Here is a 25,776-nt window from a genome sequence, read left to right on the forward strand (position 1 = left end):
ATCCCGCTCCCATCACTTCCCCAGCTGGGCCGGTACCTGGGGTCTCCAGGGATAGTCCCTTGCTGGCAGGACCTGGCCTATAGGAGAGGGTCCCGTCACTCCCAGCTGCCCTGCAAAGGCCCAGGCCCTGGGGAAGCCACAAAGGGAAGGCAAGAAGCAAACACCTGCCAAGCCCCACATGCACATCCTCAGACAGGTGATGCCCTTGGATGCAAGATCAGAGGGGCTGGCTGGCCTGTCACTCAATCCCCTGGGCACATCAGCAGCCCAATCAGCCCTTAGCACAGGGGTGGGCAAGAATTTTTGCAGGGGGCCCACTTAATGAAGTTTGGGCGTGGTCACAGGCTGATTCCACCCCCAGAGGGACAGGTCCTAGGCCAGACGGGCAGGGCTGGGGACCAGTCTGCTCCCAGAGTTGTCTGGAGATGCGGGCTTTGAACTAACAACACAGCAAAGGGCTCACGGCTGTTGGCCCAGCCACTACTGTGGTGCCTGGCAGCCGCCCAGGGTTGCTGCAGCTCTTCAGAGGGCTCACGGCTCCGGCCCCAGGGTAGCACTGGGGCTGGGAGCCATTTAAATAGGATCCTCCCTGCCTGGAAATTCAGTAGCACTGGCTGTGAAGCACCAATATGTGCACCAGGAAAAAAAATAAAAGATCTCCACCAGCCAGTCCCCAGTCAACCACCCTCAGCAGGGAAGCTCGACATGGCCAAAGAACAAGTGGAAAATGTCAAATCCTTTACCTGCCTTGGCAGCCGTCTCTCACAGATGGAAGCCGGAGATTTCAAGATTCAGGGCAGCCTTGCCCTGTGCAGACTGCCTCGCCGGGTGTGCGCCATCACAACATCCCAACTCGGGTCAGACTTTTGGTTAAGAAAGCTGAGTTCATCCGAAGTCTCTGCTCGCACTGGGAGAACCTGGTGCGCCTCGTGTCACCTGGCCGTGCCTCTGCTTAGGGGCCACATGTGGCAGCTTCTCCTGAGAGCAGCACAGAGCCAGGGCACAAAGGGATCCCCCTCAGCCACACCGCACCGCCGACTGGGAATCACCTGAGATAAGCACCCCCCAGGCAGAGCCCGTATCCCAAACTGCCTTCCCCAGGTCTGAGCCCCCTTCTGCAATTCAACTCCCCCAGGCCCTGCATCCCAACCCCCTAGCCCACATTAGAGTCCCCTTGAGCACCCCAACCCCTTGCCCCAGGTTGCAAACCTCCCCCACACCCAAACTCCCCTCCAGACCCTGCACGCCTCCCTCACTTCCCCCTCCCCTCCCCGTTATCCCAGACCTGAGCCCCCTCCTGCACTCTGCTCCCCTTCTACCCCACTAACCCAGACCTGACCCCCTCACATGGGCAGCAGCCTCTCCCAGTCTCCAAACCCCTGCATGAGCACAGAGCCCCACCCTGCGCCCCAAACCTTTCTTCCCCAACCCTGCCCAGACCTTGCACCCCAGCTGAGCCTTTACCCCTCCTACTCTCTGAACCCCTCATTTCTAGCCCCAGCCCAGGGGAAGTTAGTGAGGGGGGTGAGATTGAGTGACAAAGGGGATCTGGAACAAGAGGGGGCAGGGCTTCAGAGAAGGGGCGGGGCAGGGGCTGGCTGGCAGGCAGGGCTGGTCGGGTTCGTGCAATTAGACAGAACGGCAGGTTTTCACTGAGCAGTGCCTGCAACGTGGCTGTTGGTGAGCAAGTGGCTGGCGAGGGAAAGCTGCGGGTTTTGCTGGCTGGCAGAGGATACGTGGGACTCCTGGCACTTGGGGACAGTTTGGGTTTGTGCAATAAATCTTAATAGTTGGGGCTTCACTATTAGTGAAGTTGCAACATGCTCGGCTGTGAATGGATAAATAATGAATTGAACTCAGCCCCCCTGAAAACCAGGCCTGGAACAGGTACAGGGCAGGATTTACTCTAAATAATGCGACTAGCTCCAAGGTTTGTACCATTATTCAGACTTTGATCTGCAAATATGTCAGAGGAAATACAGACCTTTTCATTGATACCTACAGTTCTACTGCAGGCAACTTTAATAACATGAACACACACCAGCGACAGGATGCATTAATCCCCATTTAACAAGAACCAGTGTGACAGAGAATTCAGATACAATAACCTCACTGCTTCAAAATCAAGGAGATTTTACAAAATTAAGAAGAATAAGTTACATTTAGAACAAAGATGACCATTTTTGTACGCGGCTTGTACCCCATGAAAACAACTCTGCTGTGACGGAGGCTGGGCATTTCGGTTTTAATTCGGTGCATCTCGAGGAGCGTCTCCAGGCTTTTCATACGTTTAAAAGACAGAAGCGCAGCGGCGGTGGGGAGGTACCAGGAGTGAGCCAGGAATCAGCTGTCCCAGATCACTCCTGGACTCTCCCGCAGCGCATCTACTTGTTAAATCTACTAAGGGCCTTGCAGCTCTTAATACATATCGGCTGTGTCTACACTGGCCACTTATTCCGGAAAATCAGCCGCTTTTCCGGAATAACTTGCCAGCTGTCTACACTGGCCCCTTGAATTTCTGCAAAAGCACTGACGATCTACTGTAAGAAATCAGCCGCTTTTCCGGAAATACTATGCTGCTCCCGTTCGGGCAAAAGTCCTTTTTCCGGAAAACTGTTCCGGAAAAAGGCCAGTGTAGACAGCACAGTAGGGTTTTCCACAAAAAAGCCCCGATCGCGAAAATGACAAACGGGGCTTTTTTGCGGAAAAGCGCGTCTACATTGGCACGGACGCTTTTCCGAAAAAAGTGCTTTTCTGGAAAAGCATCCTGCCAATGTAGACGTGCTTTTTCCAGAAATACTTATAACGGAAAACTTCCGTTTTAAGCATTTCCGGAAAATCATGCTGGTGTAGACGTAGCCTTAAAATGCAGAACTGTGGTGGGGCTAGTGCCTGGCAGGGAGCTGACAGCGCTGCGTCTTTGTGTTTCCCTCATCGAGTAATGGATGGAAATTACCCACAAGTTCACATCCCCCCCTCATTCAGCCAGGCCTCCCACTGCGCCCCTCCCCACATTGAAGGGTCTCTCCCTGGTCCCTCCGCTCTTCCTTGGCAGGACCCACCCTCCCGCTCCAGCGTTGCCCTCCAGGGAGCATAGAGCGCACACTGAGCTCCCCAGCCATAGGGCTGTGGCCAGAGCATCTCTCCCCCGCCAGCCCTCTCTGTGTGGGACTGGGGTGGGGCTGGGTGGCAGAGTCCTCCAGGGTCATAGAGATGAGGGGTGAGGGGGTGAGAGGAGCCCGTTTCATAGGGGCAGAGGAGGCACCTCAGGGGCACAGGAAGAGCTGCCAGGGTGAGTGCAAAGGGAAAGCCTTCATCCCACCCAGCACCACGCATCCCACACAGAGGAAGAAGGGTCGGATTCTCTCCCCGGCGAAAGGGGCCGGCGGGAACGTGAAGATCGATTCCCCGCTACCAGCATCGTAAAGTGCCACCCGCCCCCCTTCGCAGTCCAGATACACCCGGACCCTGTGGGGGGCCCGGACCTGGGGTAAGGGGGTGCAATGCCCAGGGGCTGTGAGAGCCCAGCACCCATTCCCTTGGCCCTGCACAGCCCAGACCCCCTGCTCAGGGCTAAAGTCGACCCATCCCTTCCGGCTCACAGAGTCTCTGGCCACCCCCACAGCCCAGAATCCCCCATCCCCTAACTCCACCTCCACCTCCCAGTAATGGCAGCCTGAGGTGAAGCCCTCCCGGCCCAGCACACAGCGCTCAGTGTCGAATCTCTCCGGGGTGTCGGGCACTCGCTGCTGTCTGTGTTCACACCTCACACGTCGCCGATCCTCCGACAGGACGAGCAAGGGATGGGCCGTGTCTGGATCCAGAGTCACGTTGGCTGGGGAAAGAGAATCCAAGCGTGAGGGGCAGAGCCCGGCCCTGGGGAGGGTCCGATCCTGCCCGGGACAGAACCTGCCCCAGCTGGGGAGTGACTCAGACATCTCCCCCCTCCAGGCTTCCCCCCGCTCTGTCCGGGGAGCAGCGCTGAGAGCTCAGCCCCGCGCCGGGGGACTCACCCAGACCAGGGACAGGGGCAGGATCGGCTCTGCTGAGCCAGGCCCCCACCCCACAGTCTGACTGGCAGACTCACAGCCCCTCCATTCCTGGGCCTGGGGGAGAGACGGGGGCGGGGGGCCGGAGGGAAGTGATTTGAAGCCTCCTTTGTCCTTCCTTTATTCCCCCTGGCCCCGGGTGTGACGTACAGGGGCTCGGGGCAGAGCAGAGAGCAGCCCTAGTGCAGGGCACCCGGCCTGTGCCCTGGCCTGGCCCCAGCCCATTGCTGCACCAGCCGCTGGGAACAGGATCCCTGCAGTGCCTGGACACCCAGGGCACTGACTGGGGGGCTCCCCGGGGCAGGAACCACTTTCTCTGCTCTGTTCCCAGGCACGTTAAGGCCCCTTTGCAGCAAACAAGGGCCTGACAGTCAGGCCCAGGGTGTCTTCCCCACCTGCCCCCCTCCCCCCACCCAGACGTGGGCAGAGACCCTGGCACCGTGGGAAGATCCCGGCTGGTCACAGAGAATCCAAAGTCCCCTTCTGCAATGAGACCCATTTTCACAGGCCCCTCCCCGTGCCCAGCCCCTCCCTCCTAAAGGCCAGAGCTAGCGGGGAACAGAAACACGGCTCCCCCAGAGCCAGCGCTGGCCTCCGTGCCTGGGGAGCTGAGGAGGGCACCGCGCACTTACTGTAGATCAGCTCATCTCATGCCGCTCTATTGGGGACTTTCCAGGCTCCTGACTGGCTAACACAGTCTTACCAGCTTCAGGAGCTCAAATCTCATGAGATCTGTAAAATGTCATGAGTTTTGGGCCAAAGGACCATACTGGGGGTTTTCGATTTTGAACAGCCCCTCCCCAGGGCTCCACAGGGTGCGGGCGTGTGACAATTGGCCTGACTTTGCATTCCTACCCATTTGCAGCAGGGGCTCTGACCCCCACATCTGCCCGTCTGCTGCCCAGCAATCCACTCTACCCCCAGAACCGCCTCTGCTCCATCCCCATCTGATCCTCCAGTCCTCAGCATCACCCCCCATCAGTTCTCCACCCCCTCCCTGCGTTTACCCTGCAAGCACTCGCCCTATTAGCCCTCCCCTTCACTTCAGGCCCTCTGCAGCCCCCAGGCCATAATAAATCCCCCAGCATCACCTCTGCGCCTCTGGTCCCCAGGCCGGGAGGGATACAGCAGGGTCCCCTCGCCCACTTCCCAGGCTGGCAGGGGAGCAGCAACATTTGGTGGCTGCTAGCGGGAGCCCCAGTGTCCCTCTCAGATTTCCCAGCCAGGAGCGGAGGGAGGTTTGTCCATACGGAGGCAGGCGCGCTTGTTCCCAAGTTAGTCACAAATATTTTAAAAAATGCGAGGGAAGGAAGAATAACTGAACCAAGGGCTGAGCAACAAGGTGCGTGACTGTAAATGTGTGTTCAACATGAAGGCAAATAGACGTAGCCATAGGGGCCGTGTCCAGACTTAGGGGTTTTTTCGGGAAAAGTAGTCTTTTCCCGAAAAAACTTCCCCTGCGTCCAGACTCAAGCCGCGTTCTTTCGAAATTATTTCGAAAGAACGCGGCTTTTCTTTCGATGGCGGTAAACCTCGTTTCACGAGGAAGAACGCCTTCCTTCGAAAGTTCCTCTTTCGAAGGAAGGCGTTCTTCAATGTAAAGAGGCCGTCTTCGAAAGAGAGCATCCAGACTCGCTGGGTGCTCTCTTTCGAAAAAGCGGATTTCTCTTTCGAAAGATCCGCCTGCAGTCTAGACGCGATCTTTCGAAAGAGGCTCTTTCGAAAGATGCTTTCGAAAGAGCCTCTTTCGAAAGAAGCCTGCAGTCTAGACATAGCCAGGGTGTTCAGCTCCCATCTAACACAAAAGTGAAAGAGAACCTGAGTTGTGGTGCTGCTGATGAGCCACCATACTTCACAGGAAAGTTTTCACTCCCCCTTTGAGCCCAGAAATGTACCTTTGTGGAAGAGCAGTCTAGACGCCAGCGTGTCTAAAGGAAGAAATGAGCAACAAAGATTCAGTGTCGTGTTGATGAACAGTCACGTTGTTAATGTTCTAGCACAAATGTGAAATGAAAATACAACAAACTGCACTAAGTTACTAGCACACTTACCTGGCACTGCTCAGCTCCTTAAGGAGGTTGGGGGGGTGCTATAGCCAGGGGGCAGTGAGCAGGTATGTGTGTGTCTGGGGGATATGTCTTTTTTTTTAATGAAAAACTTCACTTATGTCCACACTACTATTGTGTTCTTTCAACAGAAAGTCGAAAGAACGCAGAGTATTTCAGACATTGGTAAACCTCTTTCTACGAGAAAGAAGCCTTTTTCCACACAAGCTCTTTCGGAAAAAGGGGTGTGTGGACGGGGAGGAGGGTTTTTTTCAAAAGAAGAGGCCTCTAAGAAATAACACAGGTGCCCTGGTGGCCACTCCGTCCACAGTAAACACAGCTGAAATGCGAGAGAGCGTCCAATCAGTGTGGACTCTCCCTTTGAAAAAAGCAGATCGCTGTGTAGACGCTCTCTTTCGAAAGACGCTTTTCCAGAAAATCTCTTCTGGAAACGCTTCGTCTAAAAGAAGCCTGCAGTCTAGACACAGCCTTTGTGTGGGCAGGGAGGCCACAGAGAGTCCTACCAGGGCTGCTTGTTCTTCTCCTTCCCGTCCCCGTCAGGGAGCGAGAGCGAAGTGCACAGCTTGTCTGCCCCCTGCGCTCCCCAGCCAGAGCAAGGGATGCAGCAAACTGCACTTTCCCCTGGCTCCCTGATGAAGGGAAACAGCCAGCAACGTCCCAATACCAATTGGAGGGGAGGGGGTCAGCTTCAGGCTCCCACTGTCCTTAAAGGGCACCTGGGCTGGAGGAAGGCTTGGAGCTGGGGCAGTTGCTGATGGGGGGGGTGCCCCCTGCAAACCCCTTTCACCTCTAATATTTTCCAGCCATTTGCGAATTTTTTCAATCCATGTGCAGAATAATTTTTACATGCACTGAGACATGTGCCAATGTGCACCACCAGCAGAAAAACACTAGCTGTGGTCACTCTGCTCATCAGCTGGGTAGCATTGGAAACTCTCTCCTGAGCAGCCGCAGAGGCACCCAGCTAGCAGGGAACACTGGCGTGAGGTACAAAGTATGGGGACCACTGGCTTTGAGCAACCCCCTTGTACAAACTGTTCCAGTGCCACTGCCGCCGCATGGCTGAAGCCACGAGCACCAGCTTTGCTTCCTGCAGGGGGAGACCCCAAACCTCCCTGCCTTTTCCCACCTCCCCCACTCTTCCCATGGGTGAGCCACTCAGGACATGGATTTTGTCTTTGGGACAACTGCCCATGACAGGAAAAACATTCTCCACCCTGCTCCGAAGCAAGAGAGGGGCTATGACCCAGCAGGCCAGGCAGACAAAACTCCAAACACACACACTTCAAAAGCATGAAGTTCAGCAAGAAGCTCAGGCAAAGGTCAGTGATCATACCTGCTAAGAAAGAAAAACCCTCTGGGAGTCAGAGTTCAGTACCCTCACCCAGTGCGTAGGTGTTGTATTGTGAGCTGAGTAGCGAATTCACAGTCAACAAATCATTTGGAGCCCATCTCCAGTCACAATTACGTTCCCTCGCTCTGTCAATTATCAGTGTGATACAGGTGAGAAAATTCCCAAAGGGACAGTTCGGTACCTTTGAATTTCTTCATTAGGACTTCCAGGGATGCAGCTTTTTGAGAAGATTCACAGAGTCTCCATTTCAGATCAGAAGAAAAGGCCGCAGGGTTCTGAAACGGCTTCCTCTCGCACCTGCAGAAGAACAGCCCAGGGTTACATGCGATGGAGTTCATCCCCATTTGTGTCTTACTTAAATGAATTTTACCGCAGCGAACGGCTGCAGCTCAGCAGACTGTGGAGGATTAAATGCTTCGTTGCCCCATACGTGTGCACTAGGGATGTTAAAGACTAGTTGACTATCCTGATTTTGCCTTGAGACACTAGGGCAGGGGTGGGGGAATGCCTTGAGACACTAGGGCAGGGGTGGGGGAATGCCTTGAGACACTAGGGCAGGGGTGGGGGAATGCCTTGAGACACTAGGGCAGGGGTGGGGGAATGCCTTGAGACACTAGGGCAGGGGTGGGAGAATCCTTTTGGGGTGGGGGCCACTGACCCACAGTAAAATGAGTTGGGGCCACACAGAAGTGAGAAGAAAACTAACCCCCCACCCTCACTAAGACACCTCACTCCCCTCGCGCTCCAATCCCAGGCCAGGTTAACTCTTTTGGGGTCCTGGAGCTAGTAGATTTTAAAGGCCTCCCTAGGCTCCGGGGTGGGGCCAATAATGAAGGGTTCAGTGTGCAGGAGGGGGGTGTGCGGGAGTGGGGTGGGGGTGCAGGATCTGGGCAAGTGGGAAGGTGCATTATGCCTGGGGATGGGGGGGGGGGAATCTGGCAGGGGGGGGGTGCAGGAGCGGGATGGGGGTGGGGGACTGGCTTCTGTGAGGGAGGGAGGAATGGTCCAAGAGTGGGGTGGGATGTGAGGTCTGAGTGGTAAGGAGGGTGCAGGAGCAGGATGGGAGTCTTGGCAAGAAGGGGGGGGGCTGAGTGGAATGGGGGCTGCACAGATCCATGGGACAGATGTGGATCCGTGCCCCCCACAGCTCCCAGGCACCATCCCTCACAGCTCCTATTGGCTGCTATTTCGGCCAACAGGAGCAGCAGGGAAAAGTCCTACAGGCAAGTGGGTCCCTGCACTTTTCACCCGGCTGAGTTAAGGGGGTACGGCAGGGGTGGATCCATTTCCTCGCCCCACCAAGCAACCCTGATCCAACCCGTCAGGCTTGGGACTTCTCCCCTCTCCCTCCCAACAGCGGATCCAGACAAGCTGCGGGTTGAATCCAGTCTGCAGGCTTTAGTCCCTAGCGCAGTGGTGAGGAATCTCCCACAGTACTGCTAACAGTGGCACATGACAAACTCCTGAGAGCAGGGAACGTGCGTTCCATCTCTGCGGCCCAGCAAGCCGACTGGCCGAGCTCAGCGCATCGTAAGAAACAACAAACAAACAGCTCAAACTCTCCTCTCAGGCTGGGCTGTTCCGGGGTCTGGCCAAACTGAGAACAGCCCCAAGAGTAGATTTAATGGTGGGAAACTGGGACCAGCCCCACACTCTGCACAGCGAGTCCACGGGGAGCGATGACTCGTATCCAAAATCCCCGTGAAGGGGAGAATGAGAAGCAGCCACCTACCTGCACAAGGTGCCGTTGATGTCCTAGAGGAGACAGAGAAAAGAAAACTCAGTCCCAGACATCTCATACTGGGGATCCCTCCTGCTCTGGAAGGAATTCACTTTGTCTTCACAGTTTGAGAAACTATTTGTTATACATTAACAAATTTGCTCCCTTGGAAATGTGCTCTGACTGCAGGATCTGGGTCTGGAGAGTTTATCTATGGAGGCTCACTAGCTCTTCATGCAATGACACCTGAATGGCCGCCTGGCACATGGAATCAGAGAGCTCAGTTGAGTGACGTGTTGAACAAAGATCTCCCGAACACTCACAGCTTTGGGGAAGACCCCTCCTACTCTATTTTTATTCGCGAAATAGTGCTATTAAGAAATAGCGTCGGTCTGCGAATATGCAAATGAAGCATGGGATATTTAAATCCCAGCTTTATTTACAATTTCAAATGTCTACATTTGCATCCCTCCCTCAAAGGAGGGTGCAAGTGTAGACATACCCTAGGAGACCTGCCTTTCCTACGAAAGGTTGTGGGGTGTTTCTAACACCAACTCACCTGCAGGAATTCACTCGCTGGCTGCTGGAACTTCTGCTCCATCTCACTGATTAGGGAACTGAATGAGGACAATTCCTCAGAGAGTTTGGCCACATACTCATCCCGCCTCTTTTCAATTTCCTTCTTCAGCTCTTCCAGCTGGTCCAGCAGGAGTTGCTCTTGCTCCTCCAGAAACTCACACAGTCGCTGAAATACGGATGCAATTTTCTGCCTGTCAATTTGTAGCTGTTTCTGAAATGAAGAAACACAAATAGGGGGAGAACAGATCAAGGACAGGAATATGACATGAGTTATGGGATATTTTATAAACTCTTATATAGGCACACGAGAGTATGTGACTGCAATCCCATGGAATTTAACATCTGATATTTTATGAAGAACATAGTCTAAGCTCAGTAAACAGACGGTTTTTGAATGGATTTTCCAAGAATCCTAACTGGTGTTTAGAATATGAATGTATCTTGAAGTATTAGAATATTTTGTTATCCACGGTATCTAGAAAATCCAATCTTTCCCATAACAGGAAGGGCAGTAGGTGTGAAACCCAGAACTGGATAGGCAAGGATTACTTTTGGGGAGCAAATAGTAGAATCCCACCTCAGAAGCGCTAGACATGACCAGGGCAACAGATACTCTCCACAGAATACACCGACATGCACAGGGCCACGTTTTCTAAAAGAGCCTTTAAAATCAGATCACCAACAATTGATCTGATGAGTTTTTAATGCACAATTTAAGATGGATATATTTTGTCACATCATAAATCTCCCGTTTTAATCCACACAGAGATTCTAAACACAAATTGACTGGCTGGCAAGACACCTATTTGCATGTTCAAACCAGAGTTTGCAGGACACTTAGAAATGTGTGCTAGGAACTGAACAAAAGACTACAAATTCATGCGCTTTCTGGAGCACTCTGGGCCCAGGTACTGTAGGAGCAAGAAACCTGCATCATGTTTTGAACCCAAATCTTCATGGCAATGTCTAGCAAGAGTGCTATTTCAAAATAAGCTATTTCGGAATAACTATTCTAGAATAGCTTAGTACAAAATAACTGTGCAGTGCAGACGTAACCTCAGTGTGCAGAGGCCGTCAAAAAAGCAAACAGAACGTTAGGAATCATTTTAAAAAGGGATAGAGAATAAAACAGAGAATACCTTATTGCCTCTATAAAAATCCAAAACCTGACTACTGTGTAAACATGTGGTCACCTCAATCAAAAAGATATATTGGCATTGGAAAAGATTCAGAAAAGGGCAACAAAAATGATGAGGGATTTGGAACAGGTCCCATATGAAGAGAGATTAAAAACTCTTGGACTTTTCAGCTTAGGAAAGAGGAGACTAAGGGGGACAGAGGTCTATAAAATCATGACTGGTGTGGAAATAGTGAATAAGAACTAGGGGTCACCAAATGAAATCAATAGGCAGCAGGTTTAAAACAAACAAAAGGAAGGTTTTTTTCACTAAGCGCACAGTTAACCTGTGGAACTCTTTGCCAGAGGATGTTGTGAAGACCAGGACTTAAAACAGGGTTCAAAAAAGAGCTAGATAGATTCATGGAGGTTAGGTCCATCAATGACTATTAGCCAGGCTGAGTAGGAATGGTGTCCCCAGCCTCTGTTTGTCTGGAAATGGACGACAGGGGAGAGGGATCACGTGAGAATTACCTGTTGTGTTCCCTCCCTCTGGGGCATCTGGTGTTGGCCTCTGTTGGCTGACAGAATACTAGGCTAGATGGACCTTTGGTTTGACCCAGTATGGCCATTCTTACGTTCTTATGAGACCTTCCATGGTCCAGCAAATTCCCTTGTTTGGGACCAGTCAGGTCCTGAGGGTGCCAGACCAGAGAAGTTCAATCTATAGTATTGTTGAACTTTAACCCAAATTTATTGAGGAGAAATTTGGAAAAAAATGAAATTTCAAAGTTGTTTTTCAGTTTTCAAAATAGGTCAAATTTTAATTTATTTGAAAAATATCATTTAATAATTTGGAAAAAAATTGTTTCTGCTTTTTTCTAAAATATAATAAAATAAATATACATACATAAATATATGACATTAAAATATAATAAAATAATGTCAATTTCCACCCTCCACCCATACTTCATTTTTTCCTTTTATTTCATTCTCTCTGGAACTTTACAAAAGTTCTCCCATTTTAGAAAAACAGCAGAAAGTAAAAGAAAAACGCTAAGGAAAAAACAGAAATTTAGTCATGTTATTTTACTCAGTCGCAGAAAAGAGTAAACAGGAAAACAAAGGGATAAAAACATTAAATTTCTGAACAAATTTCAGCATTTTAAAACCAAAATGAAAACCTGCAGTTTGAAATGAAAATAAATATTTTTGTTCTTTTGAATTTTCTATACAAATAAATGTATTTATTCATTTGCCGCCTCGAATATTTTAAATGGGAGGAGTAAATGTACTGTAATTAAATAAAACAAATACATTTGCAAAAGACATTTTCCCATAGGAAAATTTTGCTCCTAATTCCATTTTTCCACAGCAGTTTTGCAGCTGAAAATGTTTGATGAGCTTTAATTAAAAGACTAAAGGAAAAACTACTATTAGCTAACCAAACTGCACTCATTTTCTCAGTGGCAATATTTTAATTATTAAAACTCTTTCCTTAGTGTTCCATTTTCCTGTTTATCCTCAACTAGAAGATTTACCCAGCTTTGCTCAGGTCCTTAACTCAAATCATTTTTGTTTTCTGGAAAAGAGGGGAACGGTCAGCAATATTCCTGTATGAGTGGTGGTGGGGGGGGGAAGCTTCTGTTCCTGCCCCCATCTGCCGCTCTTGGGGGTGGGAGGTGTGAGCTGGGCAGTCCCAGATGGGGGTGGGATGGAGAAGAGGGGAGAGCTCCCAGCCAGCCCTTTCACCTGACTGGTGATTCTATCTCTTTTCTGTATGCGAAGTGCAAATACACAGCAGATAGCTGTCCCCTTTCTTAATCCCTGTCCCCTGCTGCCCCAGTGGGGTTATAACTGTCCTGGTCCCCATCTGGCTCCTTGCTACCCCCTACGGTCATTATACAGTATAGATGTCCCTGCTTTCCAACCTGTAGTCTCCACGTGGCCATTATCTATCATTATCTACCCTTTCCGTTTTCTGAGAAGCAATCTCATTCCAGGCACATCGCGTCGTCCTGGCACAGCCAAGCCCTGACCCTGCTGAAAGTTAAGATCAGAGGAAGCTGCAGACTGCATGTGATGGTCCTAGCTCTTACCCCTTTAAGTTCTTGAACAGCTGGGCTCACAGATGGACACTCAGACAGACAGACAGACATACAAACTTGCTCAAACGTATAGTAGATTGTAAAGAAACACTGTTCTGATTTAATGAGAAAAAGTCAGACTCTTTCATGGACGGAAAGATGTTGCTCACTATTCCTCTGTTAGAGACTGAACAGAGTATTAATAATGTTCCTGTACATGTTTGCCCCAGAACAATAACAGCACCTACCAGTAGTTCCTGGCTTGTAGTTTTCCCACTTGATTTATATGACAGGATCTTTTTTTTCTCTTTCTCCAAATTCGCTAAGCGGTGCTGAATTTGGCACTACAAAAAACAGAAAAAAGAAAAAAAACATCTGGGTTAGTTTTGGCGGCTTTGGGAGGGTTTCCCCTGTTTTGTGTACATTTTCAAGAATATTAAATCTTATAAATATTTCTGTAAGTTTGTTTGTTTGTTTGTTTGTTTGTCCCGAAAGATCTCCAAAATGGTAAGAGCTAGAAACACCAAATTTTGTACGGATACTACTGATTTCCTAACTTCAATAACTGGATGGGTTATATCTCGAAATCGGTTCCTCCGGTTCCTCCAGAGCCCCAATTCTGAAAATTGATCATTCCGAAAGATTTCCGAAACAGTAAGCACTAGAAACGTCAAATTTTGCACAGATACGACTGATTTCTTAACTTCAATAACTGGATTGGTTATATCGTGAAATCTGTTCCCCCAGAGCCCACTGATAATTAGCTTTTCGTAGCGCCTGATCATAGGCATTTGCTGGACTCTTCTGTTAAGCGTGTTACATAAACTGCAACTACGAGATCCTAAAGGATAAAGCATGTGGGTACCTGCAGCACCACCCAGGGAAAGCCCATGGGGGACAGGCTGCAGTGGGGCAGAGAATCAGCAACCTCCCCTAGACTAGGGCACCAGCAGGTCTCCAGGACAGACCCAATGTGGCTGATGCAGGCTGGGGTCTAGCCTTGCTAATTGTGGCTGGGAGAAGCCTCCAGCTCTCACAGCCTCTCAACATCTTCACACAGCCAAGCTCTGACTGAACCCCTTCTGGAAATTAAAGTTGCTTCCCTCTCCCCACACCCAAACGAGCCATCCCACCACTCGCCCTCCTTTGGGCTGTGTACGTTCTCCTGGCCGGGCTGTGTGCTTTATCAGCAAGTGCCATGGGCATTATGCACTTTGCAGGATTCAGCTCACAGTACAAAGTGATGGAGGCAGCAAGGCAGGGAAGTGACTAGTCACATCACTAGTCGACTATCCGATAAGCTTCTGCTTATCGGATAGTCGTCTAGTCGCTTCCATCCCTACCTGGGCCCCGCACTTCCTGCCCTGACTCCAGCACCCCCCCCACGGCAGCCCCCTGCCCTAAGGCCCCCATATCCCAAAGGCTGTGCCCGGACTACTGCAATTCCAGCCCCCTGCCCTGAAGGACTCAAGCACTATCAGGTAAATCTTCTAGTACTCAGATAAAAATAAAGCTCATGGAAAGGAAAACAAGCATTCCTGGCGTCAGGCACCTTTATACCAACGTGTCTTTGCATCCACACTGGTTTTTTTTTGCTGATGTGTTGTATAAAAAAAAACCCCCACACCTCTCCCCCCCAATGTCTCTCACCAAAACACATCAGTGCAAAAACTGTCACTAGAACAGGCTTTAAAACTGGGCTGGGGAACCTTTTTTGGGTCAGCGGCTGTGGGGAGGCAGCAGGGGAGGGGGGGCATGGAGTGCTAAGGCAGGCTCTCCAATGCTGGGGGGGGGGGGGCCCTAAGCCTTCGAGGGCAACCCAGCCCCCGGGCCTTAGGTTCCCTTGCTTTAAAACATGTCTCCTCAGCATTCCTCCTGTATAAAATCTCCTGCCTTCCTCCCTTGTGACTGCAGGACGCCTCTTTTATGAGTTTGCTGTTTTCATCGTTCTCAAACGGCTCTGCCGTGAGCAAGCGCCCTGGCCGGGATGCATTGGAAGTACAGTAATTACGGATGACTACCTTATAGTCCTGTGCCGCCTCCTCGATAGGCACCACGGCGTGTTCTTTGTGGTCCTGGGACTCTCGGCAGACCAGGCAGATGAGGGTTTGATCCACTTCACAGAAGAGTTTCAAACCCCTGTTATGTGCGTTGCAGGCTCGCTGCCCTCCCGGCTCTGGGATGGTTTTTGTCACATCTGCTACGTGCTTCAGCTGCCAGTTGGGCTGGAATTCGCCTTTCCGGAAGCCTTTTCCGCACTGCGGGCAGGCATAGGAGGAGGTGCTGCTGCTCTGGGAGTCCTCGCAGTACCGGGTGATGCAGGCTCGGCAGAAGTTGTGCCCGCACTTGAGAAGCACCGGATGCTTGAAAGACTCCTGGCACAGGGAGCAGAGAACTGTGTCCAGGAGACCTTTCAGCGGGTTTGACGTGGCCATGGCACCTAGGAGAAAGGAAAGTCTCTTTCATTGTCACCTTAAATGTGTCTGTCCTGCAATGGATCTGCCCACCACCCTCCCTGTGCAGCTGCCTGCCTCCGACACCCGGTATAAACTATCGACAACCAATATACTTACATTTAGAGTGGCATGTGCACCGTCAGAATTTGCCCCACCTTGGAGTGCACAGAGGAGTCCCTGAAGTGTCGCTTCTCTGCAGACCCACCTCACGCAGATCTGGGTGCAGGCAGCAACAGTCTCTCTCTGCCCCAGCTGCAGGGAAGCCTCCAAGCATCTCTGAGGCTCCCTGTTGGAACACAGTTCCCACGGCTCCTGGGAAGCACAGCGCCCTGGAACCAGCAATCTTACTCTTCCTCCGGAAATTGGAGTTCCCAGTCTGCTCTGACAGCAGCACAGCCTGTAAAAGGAAGTATTTTTCTTTCCCCTAAGCATCATGGGAGTTGTGGTCTCTAAATCTAGATTGCAGCTCTCAGGATCTTCCCAATAAAGTTCAGAAGCCCGGCTAGCAAAGGAGGCCTGTACCAACCAACCACACACGACAGCAGAGGCAGTGAATGGTGCAACATTTTCAAAGTTGCTAAGAGTTTTATCTTAACAACTAAACGTGCAGAATGATCGAGCGCCACGTTAGATCAGCTCTTTAATGTATTTGAAACATTCAACTATGCTCCGTGTGGCCAACTCTCAGCTTTCAAAAAATCATTAATCAGGCCTAAAAAAAAAAAAATTAGATAAAAAATAATCTGATTTCTTTTTGCCTTCTGGGTATGAAGCCATTGTGTCATGTTTTCAGCAGTGCCATTGGAAACATTTCTGTTCCAGGATACGTTCTGACATTTCAGAATTTATTTTGGTTCCTAATCAGAATTTAAAACATGGAAAATTTATTTTGGTTCCTAATCAGAATTTAAAACATGGAAAATGAGTGTAGAGTGTGTATGCACAAGTGTAGTGTAGTGTGTGTCCCCTCAGTCTTTGTTTCTGGAGAAATGTGTCTTCTGCCAATGGAAAATCTGTCCTAAAGTCAAAGTCATTCTGACCGCTTCATGATACAACCCAGAGAATCCTACCCAGACATTACTTCCTACAGCGCAGTAACTTGTGGTCCAAGATGAACATTCACAGTATTCATGTTGAAAGCCACCAGATGGCACTGATCTCCAGTGCTACAAGTTCTTGCATTTAGCTTGCAAGCCTTTGAAGGAAATGATGTATTAGTCTGTTTTGTGAGGTACATTCTTTTGAGGGATGCAGGGGACGCAGCTGGAAGCAACTGGGGAGTTTGAAAATGAGGTGCACTGTAAATGTTTAATCGTGAGAATAATTAATCATTGAAAGTGCTCCACTTAGGAAGGAACAATCAGTTCCATACATACAAGATGGGAAGCGACTGTCTACGAAGGAGCATGGTGGAAAGGGATCTAGGGGTCATAGTGGACCACAAGTTGAATATGAGTCAACAGTGTGATGCTGTTGCAAAAAAAGCAAATATGATTTTAGGTTGTATCAACAGGTGTGTTGTAAGCAAAACTCGTGAAGTCATTCTGCCACTCTACTCTGCACTAGTTAGGCCTCAGCTGGAGTACTGTGTCCAGTTCTGGGCGCCACATTTCAAGAAAGATGTGGAGAAATTGGAAAGGGTACAGAGAAGAGCGACAAGAATGATTAAAGGTCTAGAGAACATGACCTATGAAGCCAGGCTTCATGAACTGGGCTTGTTTAGTTTGGAAAAAAGAAGATGAAGGGGGGACATGATAGCGGCTTTCAAATATCTAAAAGGGTGTCACAAGGAGGAAGGAGAAAATTTGTTCCTCTTGGTTTCTGAGGCCAGGACAAGGAGTAATGGGCTTAAAGTGCAGCAGGGGAGGTTTAGATTGGACATTAGGAAAAAATTCCTAACTGTCAGGGTGGTCAAATATTGGAATAAATTGCCAAGGGAGGTGGTGGAATCTCCCTCTCTGGAGATATTTAAGAACAGGTTGGATAGACATCTGTCAGGGATGGTGTAGACGGAGCTTGGCCCTGCCTTGAGGACGGGGGGCTGGACTCGATGACCTCTCGAGGTCCCTTCCAGTCCTATTATTCTATGATTCTATGAAACAATTTACTATACTAAGGATTATTTTGGGGGAGCGCTGCAAAAAAGATCATCACAGTGGTCCCTTCTAGAATTAGAATCTATGAATCTGAGTTGCCGTCTGCCTTAATCTCGTTAAACAGAGTCGAATCCTGGAGGCAGTTTTGCCCCGTGAAAACCAGCCCTTGGTGTTTGGATTGCTTGAGTGCTGTTTCTGGCCATAAATAAATAACACTCAATGCCAGGATATGAAATAAGTTTAATTCTGTTGCTCCGAACTGAAAAGTCCACAGGCCTGAGAGCCATAAGTAGTTCAATCTACACGTGTAGACAGAACTAGGTCGATGGGAAAATTCTTCCATTCACCGAGCTACCCGTTCTCAGGGCGGTGGATTACCCAGGCTGCGGGGAGAAGCCTTCCTCTCGCAGTAGGAATGACATCCACAGTGAAGTGCTACAGCGGTACAGCTATGCAACTGTGGTGTTTCAAGTGTGGAAAGCTCCTAAGAAAATATCCTGTCTCCATGTCACTTATTTCTACTTTGGATGGAAACTGACTTGCAAAGTCCCAAACTCTGTTCTTTCTCACCAGACGTGATCATAGAACTGGCAGAGACCTCAGGAGTCATGGAGTCCAGCTCTCCGCCCAAAGCAGGACCAACCCAACCAAATCATTTCCGCCAGGGCCTTGTCAAGCTGGGACTTAAAAACCTCTAGGGATGGAGATTTCAACCCCTTCGTAGGGAACCCTTCCCAGTGCTTCCCCGCCCGCCTAGGGAAATAGTTCTTCCTAATGTCCAACTTAGTCCTCTCCTACTCAGGGGTGGGTGAACAGGGCAGCTGCCCGGGGCGCCAACCAATGGCCCTGCTCCTGCTACACCTTATGCCTATTGCTCCTTGTTCTTCCAGCTGTCCCCACTGAGAACAACCTCTCTCCATCCTCTTTGGAACCCCACTTCAGGGAGTTGAAGGCTGCTATCCAATGAGTGGGAACTCATCCCACGGCTTCTCTCCCCCACCTCCTTTTTTGGGGTATAAAGATTATGCGGCAAATGGGAGTTTTGCACAAAAAGAAAATGCCCACACTGCTTGTTCACGATCTCCGCACTAGGCACAGGAAAGTGGCCGGCCTGGGCAGGAGAGCTGCCAGCCTGGCCACCCAGGAGCAGGTGTGCAAGAGAATCTAGAGGGTCCACTGAGACCCCCGACCCTGAGCCCTGAGCTTACAATGGCCGTCCTGGGTCAGACCAAAGGTCCATCTAGACCAGTAGCCTGTCTGCTGACAGCGGCCAACCCTAAGGACCCTGGAGGGGATGGACTGAAGACAGTGACCAAGCCATTTGTCTCGTGTCATCCCTCTCCAGCCTTCCACAAACCTTGGGCAGGGACACCACTCCTACCCCCTGGCTAATACCACTCCATGGACCCAACCTCCATGACTTGATCTCACTTCCCTTTAAACTCTGTTCTAGTTGTAGCTTTCACAGCCTCCTGCAGCAAGGAGTTCCACAGGTTGACTCTTTGCTTTGTGAAGAACAACTTTCTGGTACTAGTTTGAAGCCTGCTACCCATTCCTTTCCTTTACTGTCCTCTAGTCCTTCTTTATGGGAACTAATAAAGAACTTTTCTGTATGCACCCTCTCCACCCAACTCCTGCTTTTAGAGACCTCTATCCTGTCCCCCCTCCGTCTCCTCTTTTCTAAGCTGAAAAGTCCCAGTCTCTTAGCCTCTCTTCATATGGGACCTGTTCCCAACCCCTGATCATTTTGGTTGCCCTCCCCTCTCCCAGCCTCTCTCTTCCCCTCTCCCACCTCCTTTTCCCAGTCTCCCCCAGTTTTGTTCAATAAAGACAGATTCCATTTTTTAACACAATTGTCCTTTATTTTGTACATCAAGAAGAGGGGCTAGGGAAGGGTAAGTGGAAGGAGGTGAGGGAGGAATGGGGCACGAGGCCCCGATGGGGAGGACTGGGCTGGCTCTGCGGGCTTCTGGGGGTGGAAGCTCTCCTGCAGCCCCCCAATTGCCCCCTCTCCCCAGATGGCAGCCTGCGGCAAGTGCAGCTGGGCTGATGGCTGAGTGGTGTGATGTGCCCAGTGTGGGTAGTCTGGGCACTCCAAGCCAGGACTGCTTTGCAAGCGGGGCACCCCTTAGAACTGTCTGTCCGGGGTGGGGGTCGGGACCCTTTAAGCACAGCCCTCGGCTAGCCTAGCCTGGCCAGCCCTGGGCCCAGGTGCGCCGCGCGTGCCAGTGCCGGCCCTGGCCCTGACCTCCGCGCCCGGGTGCGCCGCGCGTGCCGGTGCCGGCCCTGGCCCCAGCCTTGGCCCCGTCCCCGGGTGCGCTGCGCATGCCGGCCTCAGGCGCGCGACACCTGGGCAGCCCTTGCCCGGGGTCGCGGCCCATACCGGTGCCAACCTCGGGCGTGCGGCGCATGCTTGGCCCCGCCCCCAGTCACGTGACCTGTGAGCGGCCGCGCCCCCAGGCACCCGGCAGCCCCAAAACGTTCGGGATCACTGGTCTAGATAGTAGGGACAGAAGCCGAGGATGGGTGTACTCCTCTTCTGGAGACCGAAGACAAGAAGTGCCGACACTTGGCAGCATACGAGCGTCTAGTAGAGGGTTTTCTGCTACTAAGGAGCAACATCTGAACCTCCTGGGAACATTCCCTTTCAGGTTGGTTCAACCACAGATAAACCAGGCCGTTAGGTGAAGAGACCTGAGATCTGGGTGAACCATGGTCCTCCGTCCCAAGGCTGAGTGAGCAGGTCCCTGACTGGAGTGAGAGCTATTGGGCTTTGGGTGAGCATGTCGACCAGAATGGGAAAAAGAACGGTTACTTACCTGTAACTGTTGTTCTTCGAGATGTGTTGCTCATTCGAAGTAGGTGACTACCAAGCTAACCCCACGGAGGGGGGGGGGGGGGGTCGGAGCAGTCAGACCACAAAAGTCACGAAGGAAGATGAACCATAACAGATTTATTGAACAATACAACACTGGCAAGGCACTAACCAAAAACAGAGACAAGCTGATATATATATACATATATGTACATAACCATATTTACAGCAGATTCGAGGACTGCGGAGCCCACGTTTGCATCCGCCCTGGCTTTCTGAGGTAGCGTTTAGTGTGTTGTACATGTGTGAAGGGAAGACCAGGTGGATGCTGTAATAGCAGCAGAAACCATTTTATGTTTAGCTAGAAACCATCTTGTATAACAGAAACCATTTCAGCTTTTTTCCTTTGCACGTAGGCCAGAGTGAACTTTCTATCACCCCATGCGCCAGGCCAAGACAGATGTGCTATTGGAATGTGTTAATTGGGCTGGTTCAGAGAGGAGAGGTACTCCCTCGTACCTGTCCGCCATTTTGTTGATAAGGCTTTGTTTTTCCTAGTTTAATTGATTATTTCTGTAATTGGATGCCCTGACGTCAGACTGTTTGGTTAAGGGTATAAAGATACTAAGATTGATTGTATTAGCAGCTTTACTGGGCCCGACTTTGCTGGGACCACTGATCAATAAAGCAATCAGTTGTTAGCCGCCTAAACAGAGAGGAGTGTGTTTTTGCTTCGACAATGCCCTGCAAAAATCTACAATTGGTACCTGGGCGCCAAAGGCTACCGAGGACGCCTGCGCCCTGGTAGAGTGTGTCTTTACCCTGGGCGGGGTTTTACACTATACACTGTGCCACCCATCTCAATAACCTTTGGGTAGAGATAGGTGAACCTTTGCCCTTACCCCCGAACGCAACGAACAGTTGTAGGGATTTGCGGAAGGGTTTGGTTCGATCAATATAAAACGCCAGCGCCCACTTGGCATCCAGGGAGTGTAGTACGCGCTCTTTAGGGGAGGCGTGGGGTTTCGGGAAGAACACCGGTAAATAAATTTCCTGGGACAGGTGGAAAGGTGAAACCACCTTCGGGAGGAAGGCTGGATGAGGTCGTAGCCTAACGTTATCGTGCGAGAAAAACAGGTAGGGCGGTTCTATAGTTAGCGCCCTTAGCTCTGAGACTCTTCTAGCTGACGTAATGGCTACTAGGAAAGCAACCTTCAAAGAAAGGTGCTTCAATGAGCATGTAGCCAGTGGCTCGAAAGGAGGGGCCATAAGCCTTTGTAGGACTAGGTTGAGGTTCCAGGCAGGGAGCGGAGAGGCCACTGGAACGAAGATAGAAGAGATAGTCGAGAATAGATGAAACAGGGGCTGAGGATGGGCGTACTCTTCTCCAGGACACCCAAGACGAGAAGCGCTGCCATTTGGCAGCGTATGACTATCTAGTAGATGGTTTCCTGCTGCTAAGGAGCACCATCTGTACCTGTTGGGAACATTCCCGCGTAGAGATGCGGCACCGGGGTGTCCAGGCCCAGTACCGGTTGCGTCACCAGTAGTTGAGGCACCGGGGTGCTCAGGCCCGGTGCCGGTTGGGAGGCCAGCAACTGTGGCACCGAGATGCTCAGGCTCGGTGCCAGCTGAATTGCTCCCAATTGAGGGAGTACCGGGGTGCCCAGGCCCGGTACCAGGGTAGACCACAGGGTCAATTCCGGTGCTGATGACGGCACGGAGACGGGCGCCGGCTCCTGGGAGTGACTGGAAGCCACATGGCCCTGGAGGTATGGCACCAGTACCGCCAACCGGGGCCCTGGCACATCGATAAGCCGTAACCTGCTCGACGGTGCCTGAGGCTGATGACTTGGCGTCACACAGGGTGCCGTAGTAGTAGTTGGGACCGACCTCACTGGGGGTGGTTCCGACACATAGGCCCTTTTAGCACTCCAACTAGAACCATGCAAGGGCGACGGCGGTGCCCTTTGAGTTTCCGAAGAGGGCGACCTTGACCCGTCCGAGTCTATGGATGACGGTGGGGAGGTCGTGAGACTAATTAAGTCCTGCGCCGTTTCGAATGTGTCCGGCGTGGACGGGCGATGGGAGGGCAGGCGACCGGGACTAACCAGACCCCCTAGGTGACGATGATGCACCAGAGGGGAAAAACGCACCGGAGAAAAGAACGTTTACTTCGAGATGTGTTGTTCATGTCCATTCGAAGTAGGTGTGTGCACCGCGTCTTCCGGAGCGTTTTTCCTAGCGGTACCCGTAGCGCCGGCAGGGCGCCCCCTGGAGTGGCGCCTCCATGGTGGGGCGTAAGTACCCCTGCCGGCGCTGCCCCACCTCAGTTCCTTCTTGCCGGATACTCCGACGAAGGGGAGGTAGGGTGGGAGTTGAATGGACATGAGCAACACATCTCGAAGAACAACAGTTACAGGTAAGTAACCGTTATTTTCTTCTTCGAGTGGTTGCTCATGTCCATTCGAAGTAGGTGACTACCAAGCTAACCCCACGGAGGAGGGGTCGGAGCAGTCAAACCACAAAAGTCATGAGGAAGATGAACCATAATAGATTTATTGAACAAGCCAACAGTGGCAAGGCACTAATCAAAAACAGAGACAGCTGATATGTATATGCACACATATATGTACATAAGCACGTTCACAGTACAAATTCGAGGACTGCAGAGCCTACCCTTGCATTCTCCCTGGCCTGATGAGGTAGTGCATTATGTGTTCTAAAAGTGTGAAGGGAAGACCAGGTGGCTGCCCTGCAAATATCTGTAATCGGGACCTGAGCACCAAACGCTACCGAGGATGCCTGCACCCTGATAATGTGCCTTTACCCTGGGTGGTACTTTACCAGCCAGTTGGGTAGCACTCGGTGATACATTGCAACACCCAGTTTGATAGCCTCTGTGTGGAGATAGGCGAGCCCTTTACCCTATCTCGAAATGCGACAAACAACTGTTGGGATTTGCGAAAAGGCTTGGTCCTTTCAATATAAAACGCCAGCGCCCGCTTGGCGTCCAAGGAGTGGAGCACCCGTTTCTTAAGGGAAGCATGGGAAAAAAACCAGAAGATAAATCTCCTGGGACAGGTGGAACGGTGACACCACCTTGGGCAGAAAGGCTGGATGAGGCCGGAGCCTAACATTACTCCGTGAAAAAACAAGGTAGGGCGGGTCAATCGTGAGCGCCCTCAGTTCTGAAACCCTTCACGCAGAGGTAATGGTCACGATGAAAGCAACCTTGAGGGATAGGTGCTTCAGTAAGCACATGGCCAGTGGTTCGAAGGGCGGTGACATAAGCTTGTGCAGGACCAAATTTAGGTCCCAGGCGGGCAAACGGGCCCTCACCGAGGGATACAGTTTCTCTAGGCCCGTAAGAAATCTTTTAACCACCGGGTTAGAGAAGAGGGAGAACTCCTGCCGTACCAACATGGAAGGCAGAGAGAGATGCCACATGGACTTTAAGAGATGAAGAGGAAAGGCCAGAGGACCGAAGCTGAAAAAGGTAGTCTAAGATAGTAGGGACAGGAGCCGAGGATGGGGGCATTCTTCTTCAGGACACCCAAGACGAGAAGCGCTGCCATTTAGCAGCATACGACTGTCTAGTAGAGGGTTTCCTGCTACTGAGGAGCACTATCTGAACCTCTCGGGAACATTCCCTTTCGGGTTGGTTCAACCACGGATAAACCAGGCCGTTAGGTGAAGAGACCTGAGATCTGGGTGAACCATGGTCCCCCCCATCCCAAGGCTCAATTATGGGGAACCAGAATTGTCTGGGCCATCTGGGGGCTATGAGGATGAGAGTGGACCGAAATATCCGAGCCCTGGTCAACACCCTGGAAATTAGGGGGAACGGGGGAAAGGAGTAGAGAATGCCCTCTGGCCACACGGTCATCAGGGCATCCCCCAGGGAGCGTTTCCCCAGCCCCGTCAGGGAGCAGTAGTTCCTGCACTTGGCATTTTGTGCCGAGGTGAACAGGTCTAGAAGGGGATAACCCCACGTGCGCAAAAACCTGACGCAGAACAGCGTCCTTGAGCAACCATTCGTGGGCTCCAAAGGATCTGCTCAGCGTGTCTGCTAAGAGATTCTTGCAGCCTGGGAGGTACTCCGCCTGTGGCGTGATCTCGTGTAGTACACACAGGTGCCAGAGCAGCAGGGCCTCTTTGCATAGGGGAGGTGACCTGGCTCCCCCGTTTGTTGAGATAAGACTGCTGCCGTGTTGTCTAAACGGACCAGGATCGAGCGGTGAGAGAGTCTTGGTAGGAAAACTTCGCAGGCTCTCCGCACCGCCCTCAACTCCCAGACATTTATATGGAGGGTCCGTTCCGAGGGGACTAGTTTTGGAAGCACCTTTTAATACAGCATAAGGCTAGCTGACATATGGCCAAGAAGCCTCGAGCAGACCCGAGGGGTTGTAACAGGGGACCAGGTCAACCCTGAAATCAGCTCCACTATGGAGAGGAACCTGCTCTTGGGGAGGAACGCCCTTCCTACCCTTGCGTCAAGAAGGGCCCCCACAAATTCTAGACTCTGTGAGGGGATTAGGGCCGATTTTTCTTCGTTTATAATGAGCCCGAGCTTTAAGAAGAAGCCTTTCGTGAGTGCCACGTGAGCCTTGACCTGCTTGAACGAATGGCCTCGGATTAGCCAATCGTCGAGGTACGGGAACACGTGCACTCCTTGTTTGCGGAGAAACGCTGCAACCACTGCCATACATTTGGTAAACACCCTTGGCGCCGTAGATAATCGGACTCTGGCCAAGGTGGAGCCAAGGTGGATTCCGGTGTGAACCTCGCCATGGACTCCGGCTTTCCCGCATGAGTATGGCAGGGTCTGACGAGTTGCGGCACCGGGGGACCCATGCCCGGTGCCGGTAGAGTAGTCGCCACCAGATGCGGCACCGGGGTGCCCAGGCCCGGTGCCGGTAGAGACAGCACCGTAGCATGCGGTACCGGGGTGTCTGGGCCCGGTACCGGGTAAGTAGTTGCCGGCAGTTGCGGCACCGGGGTGCTCAGGCCCGGTGCCGTGAATGTAGTCACCGACAATTGCAGTACCGGGGTGCTCAGGCCCGGTGCCGGGAGAACAGCCGCCGACAGTTGTGGAACCGGGGTGCCCAGGCCCAGTGCCAGGAGACCAGCCGCCGACAGTTGTGGAACCGGGGTGCCCAGGCCCAGTGCCGGGTGAAAAGCCGCTGGCAGTTGCGGCACCGGAGTGCCAGGCCCGGTGCCGGTAGAGACAGCGCTGTAGCGTGCGGTACCGGGGGACCAATGCCCGGTACCAGGGGAGGCGGTGCCGTGGAGGAGAGAGATGCCTGAGTGGAAGTCACACGGCTGCGGGGGTACGGCACCGGTGCAGCTAGGCGAGGGGCTGGTAAGGAGCTCAGCTGCGCGGAAGTCCGAGCGCGGCCCGAAGCTGCCCTGGACTCATGGCCCGGTGTTGGAA

General features: G+C 51.7%; 2 protein-coding genes across 2 annotated transcripts in view; one reads left to right on the forward strand and one right to left on the reverse strand.

The window, feature by feature from the left end:
• The window catches only part of LOC102445187 (zinc finger protein RFP-like), a 397,132-nt gene that overhangs the window by 336,964 nt on the left and 34,392 nt on the right, over nt 1–25,776 (forward strand). The window lies entirely within an intron of this gene.
• LOC142823118 (E3 ubiquitin-protein ligase TRIM10-like) lies at nt 1,982–15,812 on the reverse strand. The gene is made up of 8 exons (XM_075913461.2): nt 15,546–15,812; nt 14,994–15,412; nt 13,221–13,316; nt 9,749–9,979; nt 9,202–9,224; nt 7,651–7,766; nt 5,945–5,977; nt 1,982–3,835 (listed from the first exon to the last, which is right to left on the reverse strand). Exons 2-8 carry the CDS (start codon nt 15,405–15,407, stop codon nt 3,267–3,269), a joined length of 1,482 nt encoding a protein of 493 aa, XP_075769576.2. The 5' UTR covers nt 15,408–15,412; nt 15,546–15,812; the 3' UTR covers nt 1,982–3,266.

The sequence above is a fragment of the Pelodiscus sinensis genome, chromosome 19 (assembly GCF_052426305.1).
Source record: "Pelodiscus sinensis isolate ZL-2025 chromosome 19, ASM5242630v1, whole genome shotgun sequence".
Taxonomy (NCBI): Eukaryota; Metazoa; Chordata; order Testudines; family Trionychidae; genus Pelodiscus; species Pelodiscus sinensis.

Excerpts from the sequence above, each read along its gene's own strand:
- LOC142823118 (XM_075913461.2), bottom strand. The coding sequence starts at position 15,407 with ATGGCCACGTCAAACCCGCTGAAAGGTCTCCTGGACACAGTTCTCTGC. Across the intron at positions 7,767-9,201 it reads ATCAACGGCACCTTGTGCAG|GTGCGAGAGGAAGCCGTTTC; the intron begins GTAGGTGGCTGC and ends GTTCTTCTGCAG. Across the intron at positions 5,978-7,650 it reads CCTAATGAAGAAATTCAAAG|ACACGCTGGCGTCTAGACTG; the intron begins GTACCGAACTGT and ends TTCTTCCTTTAG.